The 22668-nt window shown below is 23.4% G+C and overlaps 1 protein-coding gene across 1 annotated transcript in view; it reads right to left on the bottom strand.

The window, feature by feature from the left end:
• The window catches only part of LOC113556331 (dopamine receptor 2), a 119017-nt gene that overhangs the window by 31614 nt on the left and 64735 nt on the right, over positions 1 to 22668 (bottom strand). Inside the window, exon 2 of the mRNA XM_026961203.1 lies at positions 3216 to 3300. Within this exon, the coding sequence (XP_026817004.1) occupies positions 3216 to 3300 (85 nt within the window). The remainder of the gene's footprint in view (positions 1 to 3215; positions 3301 to 22668) is intronic.

Below are 22668 nucleotides of genomic sequence, written 5' to 3'. Positions count from 1 at the left end.
TTTTTAGAAATCTTTAATACAAAAAAAGTAATTATTGTTTAAAAACTCGTTAATTTTATGCTTTTCGAACTTCAAAAACTTTTTTATATTAATTAAATAAAAAACCACAATGACACAGAAAATATTGCCTTCTGTATTGTATATACATTTTATTTCTTAACTATATATTATGAGTATAGCCTGATGCCCGAGTGATTCTCTTTCACGTGAAACAGTTTTTTTTTTAAATTTATATAATTTCGTAATAACAACGGTATGTGCACAAGACAACTATTAATAGTATTGAAATATTTGTAAAATTTTAAAATTCAATTTTTCTTAATATTTTATTAACATTGCATATATTAAACGTGTATTAAAAAGTGGTAGAGCGTCAATTGTTTGACTACTGTGTATATATTTTATAAGTTATAAATAAATGAAAATATTTTGTTCTTCTATTTTCTCTCTTAAGTCCATTGAAACGTTTAATAAAAATAATAATTTGTAAGGAAATGTAAAAATACAAATAAGTTTTTTAAAGTCAGTGATTATAATATTATGCGTCATAATATTGCTTCAATATTAAAACGAACCGAGATATAATGTATACAAAACAACGATACTCCAAAAACTCGTTCAAATTTATGATTGTTTTTTTAAATTAAACAAGTAAAATATTTTGAATTTGGCTAATGGTAAATAATTGTTTAGTTTAATACAATGATTTAGAGTTAAATGTCATTAAACAAACGACATACTAATGCTGACTTAAAATTTTTCCATGAACATTTTAGGCAATTCTTCATGTACCTAGTGTAGCGTTTTTATTAACTAAAGTCTTTAAACTTTAAGTACATATTAATAATATAGTGCGTAATATTTAAAATATTATACTTGTACATTGTACAATACAAATTACATTCCACCCGGGCTAGGCTTTAATGTCTCGATTAATGGTGTTTTCATTAATGCTAATACCTTAGCGAATCTTATAACTTGTTTACGGCTTGTTTTCTTATCTAAATTAACGTACCTAGTTTTTAATAATTTATAAGTTAAGTTTTTTATTTAGTGACTTTTATATTTTTTGGCTGATATATAAATAATATAAGATCAAATTATATTTGTATTTAGAGCACAGGCGATGAAAAAGAGCATCAGATGGTAAATATTACGCCACACCTAAATTTTACCCAAGGGCCAGATAGTAGTCAAAGGAACCGTTAGAAATTGACTACTTAACCAACACTTTTGTTACTTTAGACTAATGTATTTTTTGGTATCTAATAATTATTTTAAATAAGTAAATTATAAAATATATTATACGTCTACTTTTTCTGACTTTCTCGTTATTATTATCAGGCGTGTAGTCAAGAATTTTCAAGGGAAATTGTTTTGAAAAATAACAGACTTAATAAAAAAAATAAAAACATACTACAATCGTCAATATTAATATTTGTATTTAATGGTCATATTATTTTAATGTAATATATTTGTCATCATTGTTTTTCTTTCAGATTTTTCAGTCCACGAAGGACGATTGCTACCTCTAGGTACTACCACTCCACTCCATCCATAATTGTCTCCGCCGTCTGCTATTCTTGTCCCCAGTGAGATTTTGACAAGATCTGTCTTCGGTTTGTCTGTAATTTTCCGTGTCGGATGACCCCTGGGCCTTTTTTATTTACAGATATACACACAAAACCAATCCATTCTAATCTTTTACTTTTAATATACGCACAGATAATGTGTTTTTGAATGATAGATGATACATTTCTCGATCTGTTCGTTTTATATATTCTCCATTCTCAATAAGATAAAGCCATAAATTCGGCATAATACTGTTCATTCAAACGTGTTCATCTTGTCCTCAATCTTCTCTAGTTATTGACTATGTCTCACGTCCATAACTAAATACTGAGTGTAGAAAGCTGGAATATATAGGTGTACAAGATGAGTTATCTAGAAAACGTTGTATACATATATTGTTTTATCAACGTTTCTATATGCCACATCTGTTCCGCGCACTACTTAAATAATAATAACGCGCTTAATTGATGAAATAAAATAAAAATCACGCGTAATAACAGAATCAAGAGATCTCTGTGCAGAGATACTTGAAATAGTTATAAGTAGTATATACTTATATACCTACTTACTTACATACCCTTTACGCCACGAAATGATACGAAATTATGTAGTTTGCGACCGGAAGCACTGTGTTCTCGTGATTACGTCATTTTATTATAAGCAATTAAGTTTACGTAGGTTTGATAATAACATGTCAAGTGAAAGGTGAACGGCTGAAGAGCTTTTAGCTATATGATAATAATATTATGTATATATATATATATATATATACATAAATCTGTCCACTTGGGTAATCGGAAAATGGTCTGTGGGATGACGCGTTCGACGGATCGAACTTCTCGACACGGCTTCGCAGGTAAACAGCGTGGGTTGCGCAGAGAATACGACGTGGTCTACCGTGTTGTTTAATGACGGAAAGTTGATCACTGACCACGTACATAGCCGTATTTATCACGTGTTGCGTATTCAATAAAAGTTATAAAAAAAAAATACTAAATACTAGGCATACATACAGATCGCCAAGCAGGCTAATAAAAGCTAATAGCGGAAAGTATAATATAAATAGGTTGAAAACGCTCGTTAGAAATAATTTGTTATTGTTAAAGTAGTGATGCTTTACAGTCCGACTTTCGAACGCTAATAATAATAATCTGTTGATGTAGGTAAGCATATAGAAAACACCGAGAATTTGAGTGAATATTTTAAATATATCGTGTTCAAATGTCAATGATATAATAATATAATAGTCCGTCAAAAATTGTTTGAGGAACGCGAGTAGTCGATCTACATTTTGCTTGTAAATTCGAATACAACGCGATGGTTTAGATTAAGATTTTAATACAAATAAATAAGTGGTAAAACGATCTATTTAAATTTTTAAGAATATAATAAATTATATTTTTTTTGTTCTGATACAATAAAAAAAAATATCTAAAACTTTACAAAAGCTTTCGAAAACTATTTGAATTAGTTTCTTATATTTTGTAATTATTTGAATAATGGTTTAAGTGTTTAGAATGATTCAAATTTAGTCTTTTTAGTTAATACTAAATATTTTTTTTATAATTTTTAATTAGGATTAGTATTACTTATATTTTTATATTATTAATAGTAATTAATATGATTTTATAATTAATACTCACTTGACTGGACCTGTAGCGTAGCGGTCTTCTATATTTTCTTCGTACCTTTCTAGGACAGCATACACACAATATTCGACCATATGCCCTAGAAATATGGATATTTAGTTAATTTAATGGTTCAATAGAGCTTATTATTATATATATATATATATATATATATATTACAGTTAATAATAAAAAAAAATTATGTAATTTATCGATAAATATCGTAATATCCACTTTTAATTTACACGAGTAGATATTTACGTTATTACTGGGAATTTACGATAAAAAAATTGTACAAATGATTATTGACGTATCTATTTTTATTAGCTATTTATTTTCACATGTTAAAGATCCATGACATTTTGAATTACAAAGTTAGCCTGAAGAACGACAAGTACATTAATTATTTTTACATTTAGATTTAAAATAACATTTTTGGTACCCTTGAATGCCCGAAATACGGTTCAAACCAGCTGCCTCTGTAAGAGTAAGTTTTTTTTCTTTGATGGATTTAGGTATGTCCAAAAATGTTTGCATGTAGTAAGCATATATTCCACGTCTCTGTTTGTCTTTTCTAATAGAAAATTTCTATGGAACCTTGACTTTGGTTATGCCGAATTTTATTGTCAACGATTTTAATGTCACTCCACATGAAATGTAATTCAGTTATTATTGAGTTCACAAATTCATGGTCATTGTCCAAATTTAATATAACCAAAGTTCCAAATGTTGTGTAAAAATAGAGTGGATTGTAATCAATTTTTTCACGCGTTTGCTTTTCAAAGGTTTTAATACAACACATTTTGTTAGATAATCTGGATAGTTCATTATGAAACAGAAATTATTAATACTTTGTGTCTGCGTGTCAATAATAATTTTTTGTGCACGAGAGTTTAAAAACGTTATATAAAATTGGTTTTAAAACCAGTTCTGTTTTCGGGTTAGACAATTTTTTTTGACAGTTTACGCACCGACTTAAATACACTATTATTGTTTCATTTTTAATATTAAAATATTTCATTTTGATCACGGCGATCGTATTTAAACTTTAAAGCCATCTTTTATGATTTTATTTAGTTGATCTAAACGCGACAGTTGTATTCGGATAAATTTAAAAAAAATTTATTGTCATCGCGTATGTTATTATAAAAGATATAGTTATAATATCATCAAATTTAGGTAGGCCTATCGCCTACCCAGTTCTCCCCTGGTTTTTTTTTAATTGTGTTTTGTATCTGGCGTCACATTTAGAAGCAATAAGAGTGATTGGACTTAACTTCAATAATTTTCTGGCGAGATATTGAATCTAGTTAGTACTTCGAATAGGGAGGGGCGGTTAAAAGAAAAACAATTCCGAGTACTTTTCTAATTATTAAAATAGAAAAAATCACTGTCAAAATCACTAAAATGGGCAAATAATTTTGTAGTTAAAAATGTATTACTTTTTTATTCATACCTTGAGTTTGAACATTTTTACAATATAAGGTTCCATTTATAAGCTTAGTTTAAACGAATCATAAAAAGAGATGGGTGGAATTTCACAAATATTTTTATGAGCGCTGGAAATCGAAATTTTGATGAAATTGGATATAATTGTAATGCAATAGAATCATAAATATATAACACATAGTTTGTAATATAGGTTGACAGATCGACTGCCCACGATCAAAATCGTTTTTTGTAATATATAATAGATGAATATTGGATTCAAATTTAATACATCCATTACATTGATTACGTGAATTCGATACCTTGTATAGTACTACACTATAGCGCTACTTACATACCCGTATTTTTGTTTCATTGAGTAATACAAACTATAATAATAAAAAAAAATTAAAAAAATGATTATGTTAACATTTTTTTTTTTGACTAAACCTACAATTTTTTGTTTACTTAAAGCTAGCCTTTACCGTTTTTTAGTCTTTTTAATTATTTTTGTTAATTGCTTAGAAAATAATTTATTGCAACTTAATGTTTTTTCATGATATCGATATTTTTTTAATTTTACTTTATATTGTTTCATAAAATCTTTAAATACATTGTAAATACTCGTGGAAATTATTAAAAAAATTATATACACATTGAAAGTATGAAATATTTTCAAGGTAGGTATAATAATATCAAGAAAAAAAAAATTAATAGTATCATAATTATTATTAACTTCTTTACCTAAGTCAATAAACAGTTATGGTATAACAATAATATTATATACTATTTTAGAAATTATTAAATATTAATATGAATGGATAAAATATAATTTATTTATTTGTTTAAATTATATATATATATATATATATATATATATATAAATATTTATAATAATACATAACCATATTCAATAGTATCTTATCATTTATTAACCTTATAATCAAATATGCTAATTTATATAATATATTTCATTAAACAGTACGCAACTTGGATTTTTATAGATCTTATATTTTTTTTTTATTCAGACATAAAATATGATTAAGTATTATGGTATGATTACTTATGACTTGTAAATACAAAAAAAATAATTCAGATATATACATATATTTTATTGATTATTGACTACATTTTCTTTCCTCTCATTTTTCATTGAACATTTTCAGCAATTAATCAGTAGAAAAGTAAAATATCGTATTTTAGTTGTTCTAATATTAATCAGTAATGTTTTACATTTAATATACAATTATTATATAAGTATAATAATTAAACTGTTTTAAAGTTATATTAATGTTTTTGAATATCGATTAAAATTATATTGAATAATCGTTTAAAATTTCTATAGTGCTAAGAATTAATCATTAATATAATTTTAATTGGACTATATTAAATATTTATTTGTGTATTTGTGATACTTGTATAAAAGACTTAACTAAAAATAAGTGTTTATAACATGTTATATAAAAATAGGTATATTGTTACTGAAAATGTTATGTTTAAATTTAATAATGAATACTATATTTTATAATATTGGATGAATATTTTATTTTGATTTAAAGATTAATACTTATATTATATTAGTTAAAGAATTAACAATTTTTGAACATTAAAATTTGACCGGTTTGTTGTATATTTTAAGAACTATCATCTTGTTTATGAGATGACTCGAATTGCTGTCTCTTATTTTAGAGCACAACGCCATTTTTCACAAGATACCATCCATTATCAGTTTTTCAACGCCGATGACAGTGATGGACTTTGAGATATTATTTAGGATGCTAGTACTCAAAGTAGGTGGATAATCCCGTACTCAGTCATTTACACTACTCTCTCGTTTCTTAAATGATTGTTCTCTAAACGTTAGTAGACTTCCGGAGTTTTTTGTTTCAAGGTACTATAATGAATTAAAGTAACCAAATTAACCCTCGCCAACTCCCAGTCTTTATTTCTTCACTACAAAGAGTATCATTACATCCAATTTATTGATAACATTATTACGATCGTTAAAAACAAACATAAAGAGGAAATCGTAAAATTATATTATAATTAAAAAAAATTGTATTCAAAATTACCATAAAAAGATTAGACAAGTAGATGATATGAATTTTAATTAAATCGTTTTAATAATAATATTTGGGTACTAAATAAAAAAAAAAATAAAAGATTAAATAACACAATACTGGTATCTATATTAATTTAAATTTGATTTCAAGTTATTTTAGAGTAGGTATTTTTTTTTCATACTTGATAAAATAATCATATATTATGTGTAAATAAAATACGTTTTGAATATAATACATAATATGCTTCGATATATTAATGCAAACTATCTTTATAGTTATTTATAAGAATTTAAGCAAATACTTAAATGTATATTTATAAAATAATATATCCATATGTATATCATTTTCCAGGCCTACCAAGTAACTTCTACCAACGTATAACAACATATTCTTCTAATAAAGAACGGGTTTAAACATTATTGGTTTAAAGTAAACCAAACAAATAAACTCATACTGAATTTACTTTTAAACAAACACAATGTCTACTTGTAACTCTCAATGAAACCAAAATCCCATCATTCCTGATTGTATGATGTTTCAGATTAACATACGATTGTTGTTTTACATATGTAAACCAAATCAAAACTAAATTACTGCAAATAAACTTTCGGGTACATATAGTTAACATATCAAATATCAATAGTAAAAAAATATTAATTGAAACACCCATTGAAATACTCATGTACAAATGTCTTCTTAAATAAACCTAAAGTTTTCAATAATAAGTTTATGCCAGAATACACAATTTGAAAAAATTCAGTTTCAATTTCAAAATACTACCATTAGAAACATAATTAATTCCCTGCTAGTCACCATACGTCTTATAATCTTATCATACCTTCCACATTGATTGTCATCTAAATATTTCCAGAAAGAATCAAAACACTTCTAAAGACATTCTAAAACAAATAATATGATGTGTCACCACTAGGTGACATCTTTTAACAAGTAATTCCTTGTCTTATTTAATTATCAGATACCTTTATTGTGTCCAAGTATATAATATTATGTTGTATGTTTTGTATATTTGTGATTGTATATATTTAAAAAAAAATAATTGAGTGCTACACTGAAATTTTTTCTAAGAACTTATAAAATCTTATAACATCCACAACAACAATAATAAAATAATTATGCAGTTTTAAATTTTGATTTGGAATAAAAATATATTTATAACTACTTGAATTTGAATTCGAACGGTGGTTTAATCACTTATAGAATTCTATAAATAATCAAACGTGGTACTAAGTATGTTTTATTTGTTATAGTCTGCACAGCTTGTAAAACAGATATTTAATTGAATACCTACTTTAGTCAATAAATAAATAAAAAAATAACTAAGGAAGTTATAAATAACGATTGTAATATATATATTGAATAATGCTGTTAATACTGCTTTGTATAATTTTAATAGGTTGTTAATTTACTTTTTATTTTACTAAGTTAAGTCATCGGTGGTCATGAAAATTTTTTTTTTCTATATTACATATAATATAGAGATGAATAATATAAATCAAATCAAATTTAATCAATTGAAATTAATTAATTAATTTTTTAATTGTAGTTATTATTTCTATCGGAATGAATTTGAAAAGCGAATAATACGAGTTCGATCTATTTATCAAAATAATTATTATATACTGTTTTCTTCCCCATATGGTATGCATTAGTCATTTGAACGTTTAAAATTAGCCAGTCATATGCTAATAAATGTACATATATATAAATGTGTATTTATTATTTCAAAGAATATTTTATTTGGAAAAAAAAAAGTGGAGATAGCAAAGAGATTTATGAAGGTAATTCAATATTTCATTCAAAATATGTGGGAAACTCTGCTGAAACTTTTAAAATGTTTATGAAAACGAATTATTTTACGTGTAAATTTTATTTTTTGAAATTAGGAAAAAAAAAATTTTTTGCATACAATGTTTTTTATTCTAGAATATAATAAAAGAAACAGATATACGAATGTACAATGCACATAATATTAAATTGGTCAATGAATCTATGAATATATATTGTTACAAACTTTTGAATGAATCATAAAGTTTTAACAATTTTGTTAATATAATTCCCAATCAAATAAAATGAATAATAACATTGTAGTATGTTGTAATCTAACATAGCTGAAATATTATGACGTCAAACTTATTATCAAAACTTCGAAAATCAATTTGAGTTTAAAATTATTATTACAAATATATTTCGCAAACGATGAATCTCAAATTCTCAACAAAAACCTTTTTTAAATTGTATTAAATTCCATTATTTCAGTAAATAAAACAGAAAAAAAAGTAAAGAAGTAGGAAATCGTTCTGCTGTACAATAGGTGTGGACTGTTGAGGGTTTCCGTCATAATTGAGTCTAGTAGGTCACTATAATCGACGCGTTATATTAAAAAAAAAGTATTCCGAGAGAAGACGGTCTGTTAGCTTGTATTATAGATTTTATATTGCTATTAAATTAATTAATTTTATTATTGTTAGCATGGTAAATTGAATAAATGTTTGACAGAAATATTGAATTTATATATTATATTGATCTTAAACAAATTAACGAATACTTGGCTATTGGTATACAGTATAAATTGTATAGGTATGACATGTTTATATATAATTCAGATTATTTTGAAAAATTAAATGGATCTTAATGCTTGATTTATTTGTTCGGAGATGTGGAATTGATCGTGGTAAATTTGAGATTTTTGACATTATTTGATTATGAGATTTATCGTCAGAATAAGGACACCCTCCTTCTACGTATCACTTGAGGTTCTTCTTTCGTCATCAAATAATTGTGGTAAGATAAATGTGATCTTGTCGAAGTTAGTTAATCACAGTTGTGATCTATTATTTTCTACCGAGTCCATTTATTGTGTTTTTTTTTTTATTTACTTTTTTATCATATACTATTGTAATAAACTTTTTAATAAATATATCGAATTGACATAGAATGGTGTAAAGAATTTTGTGATATAAATAAGCAATTTCTTAAAATTAATAATTTATTTTTAAAATATCATTGTGTATAGATAAATGTAATAATGTAAGTCAGAGTTTCAAGTTTCCATGAATAATATTTTTAAATTACAATAAAATAACTAAAATAGGTTTTTTCCATTTTAATATTTAATTTTACCAAAGTTTAAACTAAATTAAATTAGGTATTGTACTTTTAAATTTATATTTATAAACAAGTATATTTGTTTATTATATTTATAATTTTAAATTTGTAATGCACCAATGCATAGTTATAAGTTCTTTAAATTACAAAAAGATGACAGTTAGTTTGAGTATTAATGATTTACTATAACTTGAACGATTGTATGACCTATATAATAATACTTAATAATGATAGACATAGGTAGCTATTTTATTTCTTAATAATGTTTTCTCGACATTTATAATTATAATAACTTCGTATTAATAACAGCATTAAATTAATATTTTACTGTTATTTGATTAAGTTAGTCTGAGAGATAATTTAATTTTAAAGCTTTTAAATGTATTTATTTATTAACACAATACATTTATTTTTGTATTTTAAATTAAATTAAAAATTAAGTAAATTATCTGTTTTATCATAAATCCATTGTAATTTATATCTTGTAACTCAAAATACAATATATAGATTACTGAGACATTTCAATATTTTATTATGTTTTAACTGATTACAAATAATTATTTTTCAATTGTTTTTCTAATCATATTAAAATACAGTTATTAAAACATGTAGGTAAATCAAACAATAATTTATTATTAATTACAATATAGTTTAAATCAATAATTTTTAAAATAAATGCGTGAATAGAAATCTTGATTATTCTAAAAACCTAACCGATATTTCGGACACACGTAATTAATATCAAATAGAATTATTATCTTTATCATTATTCCATGTTGAACTTATTCTCAATCAAAATTATTAATATATATATATAATATTCAAGATTAATACACTGCTCCACTGTACTGTGGTTATCGAGAAACCACACGCACAACTAAATGCCCATCTCGATACCACTTGTGTCAAGCACATGGCCATACGCGAAACTACTACTGAAGTTAAATACAATGTATCTACTCACCGTTTTTATATAAGTAAACTAACATAAAAATTACCATAATAGTCACCATTTCCAATACAAAAAATTTTTTATTCATAAATCGTATTAAAGATATCATTATATTACATAATTTAATTGCTTCGCAATACTGTGTATTTAATAACTATAATCTATATTATTTGCTCTGTTAATATTAGTATATAAGTTATATAATATATTATGTTATATGTTATTAATCTGGTAAAAGTATTAATTAAATTTACTGAAACATTTAAAAAAAAAAATAAAATAAAAAGAAACAACGTTATACATAATTGTGTATAAAAAGAAAAATTATAATTCGTTAAATAATCATACAGATAGGTTATTTTCTCTTTTCTTTCTTAAAAAAACTAAAAAAAGTGATTATCAATGGAAATCGAATGGTTTAATCACATTGTACTATTGTAGAAAAATTTTTTTTAAAATTATTTTTCATGTTTTTAATAATTTAAAATATTAGAAAATGAAATTATTAGATTATTTATTTTAAATATTTCAAAATACAATATTAATATATTTTAAATAGTATATATCTCAACTATTTTATTTTAGAGATGAAAAATGTTTTATAGAAATTTATGTGGAACAATTTTTTATTTTAATTATATTTTAAATTTAAGATCTTATTTAAAATATCTCATAAGTACATGAAGATATACAACGCTCATATTATGTTGCAATTACTTATAAAAAGTGAAAACTTTGATTGGGTTTGTTTTATACTCGTAGTATATAAAATTAAATTTTATTCTCTACACCTAGTTATTAAATTTATTATTTTCATGAATAATGAAGAACATGTATTTTTATTTTTACTATTCTTGGAATATGAACATAACGTTTACTTCTATGTATAAATATAATTAGTGAAAATATAATGTTTGGTTTTTATGTCACTATTATAATTATTAAATGTAAAATATAACAATAATATATTATTTTTAATTAAATAACAATTGATAATAAACTTTCACTTGCTTTAAATATTGTATTTGTAAAACAAAAATTAATTTATAATTAGTTTTGAAGTAGTTTGGTTTTTTTGTTTTTAGAATACAATTAGAGTACATTTGATATTTATCGTCTGAAACTTTCTGACTTACCTATTAAGTATATTAATAGCTAAACAAATAAAAAGATACAAAAAGTACTCACTACTATAAAAGAAACACAAAAAGTTTATTTCAGTAAATCTATGTATACTTGGAACGTTTGACAAAAATGTATCACAAAATAAAATATTTAGTGAAAAAATGAAATATACAATGTATATCGCAAAAAGTTGTCGACAAAAATTACCAACATATTTTATTAGCAGAAAAACGAGGTTGAGAAGGAAACATATTCTTGACAAATAAATCAACACTTCTTATGAAAGTGAAAAAAAATAACAAATAATTGTATCTTTAATTAATAAAAACTATTATATACAATTCATAACATTATAAGTCTAATTATTCATAAAAATAAATTATTTTTAAATAGCGCCATCTACAAAGTTCAATATCAAGTAAGTATTATTTACACTTTTAAATTTTAATTAGGTATATTATTATTAAACTAAAAGCTATTAAAAAAATTCTTAAAATTTTAAAAATAATAAATATTATTTTTCTGTAATGTTTATTAAATTAGCTATTTAAAATTTTAATTATCGAGCTATAAGTGGAAAAAATAAAAAGCATAGAAATACACTATCATTTTTTAATATTAAATTATACAATTTTCAGGATTTATTTTCAATCAATTCTAAAGTATTATACTCAAAGATGTTAGTAACTAAAACTATACAATTAAAAAAAAAAATGAAAACTTTGGTTTAGACGATTTAAAAAAAAAATAGAATCAAAAATGTGTGTCCGAATCTATATATTATTTTGAAAGTTGTTATTATATTGCATTTATCATCTTAGCTTCTTGCGAAAGAAGTTTTTCGGCAATGCGTCGAATTAAAACTTAGGAGTACAATGAGACAGTCTAAATTTACTAATCTATTCATACTACACATAGAACGGGATATCATTTTTCACTTTGAAAAGGTTCTTAACATTTCTTAACAAATATAGAATGATATCATTAATTTAAAAAATTTGTAAATAAAATATATGTACCAAAGTTGAATATCATGTTGAATATATACATATACTTATGCATACCATTAAGACTATATGGAAAAGAAAAAAATTCCATTAGCTTCAAATTATTATGATCCCTAAAGATAACCGATAACAACCCAAAAATATAAAAAGGAAAAAAATATACAATTGCATAAAAATTCGTGCTCTAATTTACGAGTAATCATCGTGGGTATGAAAAAATAAGATATAAGTAGGTATTTAGTTAAACATTGCTAATGGTGAATATGAGGTTTTGCATTTCACCGAATTTTTTCGATGTATTAAATAGTCGGGGCTGAAGTCTCCCCGCCAACAAATTGAACTAATTTGCACCTGTGGCTCTAACTTATGGGAATTTAAATGGCAGGAAATAATAAACTCAAGCAAATCAAATACGCAATCGAATACTGGTCTAAACTTCATCGTTTAATCGCAAAGATGAAGTAACTATCAATCGATTACAAATAGGGGAATATGGCTCATTAAGATGTTTCACGGCTATCTTATGAGAAGAGAAGAACTAATACGGTTTCTCATCAGTGATGATCTTCTTACAGTTAAACACTTTCTTGTTTACTGTCAATAATACACGGAAACCATATGAAGCTTAGAAATAAGAGACAGCCTTTTTGAAGCTCAATTGAAGACAACAGTACCTAGTGTAATCATCTTTTTATTCAAATTTATTGATATGTTTAATTCAATTTAATTAAGAAATGTACTTATTTATATGTAACATTAATATTTAATAATTTTAAGCTAATAACCAAATTTGTTAATTCTGTATCAATAATCATAAAAGTTCGAAGATTACAAAACTAAAAACTATAATGTAAAAACAAAAATAAATTGAAAATAATTATATTATAAACATTCACACACCTCTCACGCACACACACACGTATTATCCTGTTCAGAATCTAAAATATACTCGAAGAATATTATAGTATATGTAAGTATAAAATAATAATTAATAATTAATTATTGAGTGTTAAAAAGATATAATATGAGTTGTTCGTCAACATAGTTATGAACTTGTGCTGCTTATTTATTATACCGTGTTAAAAGTATTTTTTAACCCTCCCCACCCACTATATATATATATATATATTATATTAGATAAAATGTTTATTATGTTTATATTATGGATAGGCATAATATTCAATAAGGACCTAACAGTTTTTAACATTTAAAATTATACAGTTAAATTTTTAGTAATTACTAAGATACAACTGTTTGATATAGTCACACAATAATTCTTACAACAATCATAATTTTTATTAATTTATATTGTAGTAATGTAGTATAATTTTGTTAAAATGTAATGTATCCATTTATATATTTGTTGCATATAGTTTTTATTACTTATAACTTTAATGGTTTAACGGATTTGGCTATTTAATCGTAATAACGTTTATTAATTTAATTGATAAATGAGAATTCAAAATACAATATATTACTCACGTACAAAGATTAAAACCGTTAATTATTTTTTATGTTCTTATTTTTCTGAGGGTTTATTTAACAGTTCATTATTCTATTCATTAGGTTGAATTTGGGTTTCCGCCAAAACATTCAATTCAAGTGGGTTACACGAACAATGGGAATGTTTTATATTAATGTGTTATTCAAAGTTTACAAAATAATCGGTCTTATTTGTATTTTTGTTCGACAATAAGACAAATACTAATAGTTATTTACTCATATTTCTAGATATATAACATTTTTAAACGTATTTTACATATAAACGCATTTTTAATAGTATATGTTATAATAATTGTATCTCTATTTTTTGTCTATACAGTATACAATGAGAATAATAAACACCGAGATCAAAACATAAATATTATTATGTTTATCAAAATCGAATAAATAATTACATAGGTAATTATTAAATTATTATAAATGATTTGTTTTTTAAATTAATACACAATTTTAAGATGATTATTTTAAAAATATCTAAATCGAAATACATTACTTTTAAATCATAATGATTTAACGCAATTTAAATATAATTTTAAACATTATAGTTACATTAAGGTACTTAAATATGAGTATGTGCATCCGCCATTTTGTGTGCAAAAAAATGTTTAATATGATATTGTTTAATATTAAGATGCGATAATAGGTTATCTCACATCCTTTTGCATACAGAATGGCGGATACACATATCTGTTTCTATAGTGCTGCTCTAGTTACATTTTATATAAAAATTCTATTTTAATTAATATCAAAATACGTTCAAACTTCAATTAACTTGAGTTAATTTCAACCAGAGAGTATGAAAAAATAATTTTGAATTCGTGCGTTTTTATTGGTCATAAATACATTCGACAACCTAGCTAATTTAATGTCGGTCTAGTAGGGCTGTGATTAGGAGATATGTGGTGAGATTGTAGGTCCAATATCGATGGTTGTAAGGGGCAGTGTGGTTGGGAGAATTTAAGGTAAGCTGCGTACAAGCTGGTCGCATAACGACGTGCCATAAATTCGTGTCCAATCCAACTGTCCCAGCCAATCCTGTCAAATTAATAGTCGGCTCTCGACGCCCGGAAGTTTATTTAAAATTCTTCGTCATCAAGCGCGCCGCATCCTCGTGTCGCCGTTGCCGATCGTCGTCCGCGTCCCCGCCTCCTTCACCCGTAGTTAACTATATTATGTAAACAGCAGAGACCCATCGGTCACCATTAGACCACTTTGTTAGACAATACAAATTTTGCTAAAACATAGTCTTCGACAAAACGAAATTCTTCTCAAGTGTAAAAACCAAGTGTAATAAACCAACTTGTAAACCAATAATTAAATATTTGAAAATTATTGATCAAATAATAAAATATATTATAATAATACGCGATAAATCGAAATTCCTATAATATGAAATGGTCGTTTACAAGTCGCCTTTTAATAAAAATTATTTTTATCTCGGTAGAAAGTTTGCTATTTTAGTTTGGTTCTTTCAATTTTACTTAGGTATTTTACTTATTATTATGTATTATTTATGCTCCAGTTATACTTTTCAGTACTTTAAAAACGTCTCTATATTATTTTTATTCTTGTATGTTTATCTAATAATATTATAAAAAATTCCGGGCCTGTAGGTTCGATGACTATGTGTTACTATGATACTATGATACTTTGCGTGGGGTAGTATTATACGAATGCATATTTATTGATTCTCAGTTAAACAATATTTAACAATATTAAACAATAAATAATCCCATTTATATAAAAATGTTGATAACGCATATTTAATTGTTTTAACTTACAAATAGTAATTAATGATGTATTTAATGTAATACTGTAATATTTATAGTTATTGGTGTAGGTTTATACGTATTTCTTGTATTTCTGTACGTTACTCGTGTTTTCATTGAAAATCTATAGAAAATTGTTAATTACATTTTTTAATAATGTATAATAAGTAATATAGACAAAATGAATAAATTGTACATGATTTAATTCTGCAAATTTAAAATATTTTTTTAATTTAATATCGTATGATTTAAAGACATTTGAATTTTGCAGTTAAAACACAATGTATAATTCTAGTATTATATTCGAAGCATTGTGTTTATTTATATTTACTTTTAAAAGTAAATATAATAATACATAAAATATAATGAAGTTTTAATTTTAATATTGAAGTTTACAACTTAATCTTGAAATATTTTATATTCTTTGTTTATTCATACGTATATAATAATGCAGAATATTATAAATTTATAACATGTAATAGAAATTACAATTATAATAAAAAATATCGTCTTTTACGTGTCAATTTTTTGATCCTTTCAGAAAGTCAGAAATGTATTATAACTGGTTATTATTGTTTGTAAATTTAATAAAATTTATAAAAGTTTTATGTATTTTTAAAAATATTAGAATAAATTACTTATTTTTGTGTTAATTTCTAAAAAAATTTAATTTGGACCAATTGATTTTAAAAAGTATTGTACTTAACTATTTTTTTTTCTAAATTTCTTGTGATACGTATCTATTCAAAGTATTATTGTTTACTTATTGTCAACTAATATTTTAGATTTTAGGAGTGAGGGGCGTAGGGCGCTGTAGCTATAAAAGTTAATAATCTTGGAAAATGTTGTTAGGAGTATCAACTATTTCGGTAGGTACATAATTTAAAAATTAGAAAAAATTATTAGTTTAAATTTTCATAATTTTTAGTCAGCTGACATATGAAATGAATCTTATGTCAATGAAACAGGTAGTATTTATTATAACTTATAAGTAATTTTAAATATAATTTATTTTACAACAAGTATAATATATACATTACTGTAATAATAAGCAAATATATTTACTAGTAGGGTATAATTTAATAAGTTTATTAGTAGTAGTATTACAATGCAGATACTTATTTTACTAAATACTAAGCACCTATTTGATAAAGTTAACTTTAAATTTAAAATTATTACAATTAAAAATATATTGCATACGTTGTTGTTTATATTATTACGTATATTATTAATTATACTCACATTACTATTTATTTTAGATTCCAAGTGGCGCGATGAATGTGTTGATTTTATAATGGTGTTTGTTTTAAAATTATTTTTTTTTTATGTACTTATGAAGAAATTTTTTTTAGTAGAAAAAATGCTTTTATCGTCAACTTTTATACAGATTTCTGTTAACAAATAGGCTCTAGTTGGTACTTTTAGCTGGTTAAAATTGAAAATTATCATAATAATTAGAGGAGGGGGTGAATATTTTAAAAAATATTTATTTTTTTTCCATGAATATCGATGAAAATTTATTCAAAAAGCTTAAAAAATTCAAGGTTCATTTTAAATCCTTTTTTTTAAGTTAAAAAAAAATTATTGTAAATTCACAAATATTAAAAAAATGTATGTATTATAATTAAAATATATAAATCAACGAATCGTTATAGGTAACAATAGTAAAATGAATTCATTTAATATTAACACCAAAAAACATATCATGAAATATACTCTGTAATATAGACTGATGGAACGTCTTCGCCCAGAATTCTTTTTCGTATGCAACGACGATTTATCATTGAATTCAAATTTAACATATAAATTACAGTGACTTAATCAATAACGATGTATACGCGACACCTACTGTATAACAGAGCGGTTACCTGTATTTCCTCTTATTATTATATATTGATTTTACAATGATGTGTGTTTTTTTTTATAACTTTTTATAAAAGAAAAATATGTTTCAATTATAAATTCTTACATTATTTTTTGATAGGGCAATTAACCTATCAAAACTAACTAACTAACTAGTTGGTAGTTAGAGGTAAAAATAAAAATATGAAAATACAAGAGTTTTTACATAAAATCGGTCATGAAAATTGAGTAAAAAGTTTCCCCACATAAGTATAATTTTTACTTGGAGCAAAAGGTCTAAAAACCATATAAACATATTTTTTATTTCATAAACATTTATGAAAAAGTTCATATTTAGACATATTTATATAATATTATTTAAACGAAGTATAACGTATTTTTAGCTACTGTGATATAATTAGGGCTTGGATTTATATGTAAATACATATTTTTACTATGACTTGATAAATTAATTTAAGTGAATGATAAATTCGTTTCAAGGGATTTTCAATGAAATTAACTATATTTTATTTTACATATTTTTACATATTTGGCCATAAGTACATGTTTTTACATATTTTTTAAAAATTTCATTTTTTGACAATTTGTTCATTTATGATTTTTTTAATAATTATTAATTATGTACGATTTTATTTTTTAATACAAAAAATTTCCAAAAGTACAATATAGTAACAAAATAATACCAGTTATTGAACTTAATCTACGGTAGATATCACTTACTTCTTCAGACATAATCAAAATGAAATACAGCCCAATAACATCAGTGGAAGCCGAAAGATCATTTAGTCAGTATAATTAACATTTTTATTTTTTTTTTTAGCTTCTTTTATATCCATTTTATAATTTGTAACACTTTTTTTTTAAATAATTTTACTATTTAAAATATAATTTGTTTCATTAGAAACTCATAAGGATATATTATATAATTAATTATTAATAAATAAATCATATTAGTAAAATACATATTTTGATTTTTTAGCACATATTTACGGACATGTTTTACTAACGTAAATACATATTTTGATTTCATAAATACATATAAATCCAAGCCCTAGATATAATTATACAATATTTTTGATGGGAATTTGAAACTTTTATTTATTTTATTAAATTTTATAAACATAAATACACAATAATATTTTTAAAAAGTTTAGATTTTATATTTCTACCTATTTATTCTAAACTATGGACCTATTCAAACTGTTTATTGTAAGTATTATACCTTAGGTATTGATTTAGAAGTTATAATAATAATAATAATAATTATAATATATGATAATATAATAATCAAGTATTAATACCTAATACATAATTTATAAATTGTTATATTTTTTTATCATTAATAAAATAAAATAATAAATGCATCATAAAATATACTTATTCACATAGTCTGAAAGTCTTCGCTCGGGATCGTTTTTTGAATGGAATTATATTTATTTATCATTGAATTAAATTTTAACACATACAATATAATGATTTCCACGATGGCGAGGTATACTCGACACCAAATGTATAGCAGAGGGTTAACTACATTCCCACATTTATTTATATTAAAATTGTTAAAATTGTTTTAGAAATTCACTGGTACGTAATTTTAAAACATAACATTTATAAGAAAACTCGTTTAAGACCCCACTATCTGTCTGACAAAAGTTTTTGGTGTGTTTAATGTTTATATGGTGTAGTTATGTTGAACACAAACAGTAATTTCATATGAGATATGTCAAATTAAAAGTTTATAAAATATTATTTCGTGTTATAGTGGTTTACTAAATTATAACGATAAATAAATAAATAAATAGTAAATACATTATAAAATTATCATGATTTATTTATAAACAATAAAATAAGCAATGTAAATACTCAATAAACTATCATATATTGTTTGTTTGTGAGGAAAATTAAAACAATTATTTGTTTTTAGAGTAAAACATTAATGAAAAAAAAAAATGATAAAATATAATATTGTTAATTAAATGTTTGTGTTAAATACAATAAAAAAATTTTAAAAATAAAAATAAATCGACTACATGTACATTGGGTATTGTATATCTCTTTAATCACATAATGGATTTTTTTTTTACATTATGAGTTATGATGATGCTAAAATTAAATAAAAAAATAATCTGAACACGTCAAATGAAAATTGTGGATGCTACACTGATGTTCATTAGCAACGAGAAAGCAACATATATATATAAACATAACAGTGAAAAAAATTGAATTGGAAATGGGTTATAAATCACATCGTTCTATAAACGTTTTGACAACGCATGTAAGAAAAATATATCGAATAAAAATGAAGTGGAAATGGGTTTAAATCCAGGAAAATAACGATTTCAAGTAGGTACTGGTGATTAATTATATTTATCCCAACCGGTCGGAGAATATTTTGTACAACTTTAAAGGTGAAAATATTGTTGATTTCTTTTTTTAATAATAATATAAAAAAAGTATAATTAAAAATTGAAAAGACCGCATCGAAACAGTTATGAATGCGTTTTTCGTTTTTATTTATAGCCTCATTTATGCATTTTTTTTTTTTTTTTTAATTAAAAATGAATATTTGGAAAATGGTATAGCTTTATGGTAACATAGAAGGTTCAATACTTCGTCCTAAAGGCTAAAACATAATAAAAAAGAAAAAGAAAAAAAAGTGGTTCCCTCAAATAAATTATTTATAACAACATCATAGTCGCAAAGACTTAAAAGAATTGAGAGGGTTTCTCGTGATAAAATATTTAATAGTTTTATTCTTTTTAGATTACGAAAAATTCAGAAACATTTTATTGCATTTAATGTTCGTATTAAATCAAGAACATAAATTATTAATTTGTTAGTGTAATAAGTTTGATTTAAAAAATTATTAACTTTTAATGGAGAATAATTATATATGAACTTACGATTGAAAATTAAAAAAAAAATATGAAAAAGAATTATTTACAAATATTTCATAAAAAATAAACTAATGCGACAATAAATTGAAGATTATATTTTGTTATGACTATAAAAACGATAATGATATTGCTTAACATAATAAAATGGTAATGCTAATATTTATTATAGAAATAGTCTTTAATTGATAAAGGTATTGGGTAGGTACACTTGATGTCGAACAACGGCATCGATGAAAAATTATTATATTTAATTTTAATATATTATAGTGTACACTAAACTTATTATGTTGTTATTCACTTTGAAATCGAGAAGTAAGCAATCTGTAATAACCAGTAGTAGTCTTGCAGGTACAAATTTTAAATTTATAATTTAAAACACAATAATGTATGTTAAATATACATTGTATTTCGAGTGTAATATTATATTATTATTCTAATCATTAAATGAATCAGTTTGGGTAGCTGTAACCTTTTAGTGCTAAACAATTGATACATTGAAATCAATAGTTATTTTTAAAACTGTTTTGATTTATTTTTTAATTTTACATTTTTGTTTATTCAAATGTTTAAACTTGTGCAATTCTTTTAATTACAGAACAATGTGATGTCGAATTTGGTAGAAACAATTTCTATAATTTATATTGCAAAAACGTGTAAAGTTACAAACTATAACTCCCCCCACCTACCAAAAAACATAAATTAAACTTAAATACATAAAAAAAAAATAATACATAATAATAATACATACTTTAATACATTTTTTTCTTATTATTTAACTCAAGTTATTATTTAAATTTAAAATTCTGCATTAACCATATTTAGTGATTTCTTATTACTATTACAATATTTGTTAATATTTAATAGTAATAAAAATAATTTATCAAATTACTAAAACACACGTATTTCGTAAAATAAGAAAAATATTATCATAATATTATGATATATCTATTATATAACTATGTTTAATTTAACTATTTTATACTTTCTTTATTATTTACTTTTATTTATATTTTAATTGTATTTTCTTAAAGAATGAATAAAATAGGTGTATTTTTTTTATTTATTTATTTTATTTTTAAACTAGAAAATCGTACAATCTGTAAAATAACTATTTACAATAAGCACAAGTGATTAATGAGTTAACATAGAAAAGACAAAATACTATAGTATAAAGTAACAAAGTTACAAACCGTAATAAGTTAAATTAAATTACGATTATTTACATCAGGTGTATTTTATTTTAATTATTACAGCTGTTTGTGCTAGAATACAAAGTTGGAACTTATTATTAATAATAGATGGATAATTTTGAAAAGTTAATACTTTGGTATTTTACATATTATACAATTTTTAAATCTATTTCTTAAATTATTTTAAATAATTTATAGAATTTAAGTAATATAATGTATATATTAATTAATTAGTAGATGAATATATGATTGTGGAAATATATATAATAAATATGTACGTAAAAAATACTAGTATTTAAATACTATGTTAAAACATAATACATTAAATAATACATAAAACTCATAATACATTGGCTGTAAAAATATTTTCCTCAGAAAATAACTTAATTGTTTACAATATAGGAGTACCTAATAAAAGTTTTCTCTTTTATATTATATCTATCCAAACTAATTTACTTTTTCCAAAAATAAATAGTTTTATTTTAGAGTACAATAATATTTCTTATATCATATTATGATTAGTTGAAATCATAACATGATTAAAT

Source organism: Rhopalosiphum maidis, chromosome 4 (genome assembly GCF_003676215.2).
Source record: "Rhopalosiphum maidis isolate BTI-1 chromosome 4, ASM367621v3, whole genome shotgun sequence".
Classification (NCBI taxonomy): Eukaryota; Metazoa; Arthropoda; class Insecta; order Hemiptera; family Aphididae; genus Rhopalosiphum; species Rhopalosiphum maidis.
Note: the sequence above shows the minus strand (reverse complement) of the source record. Positions and strands in the feature narration are given on the sequence as shown.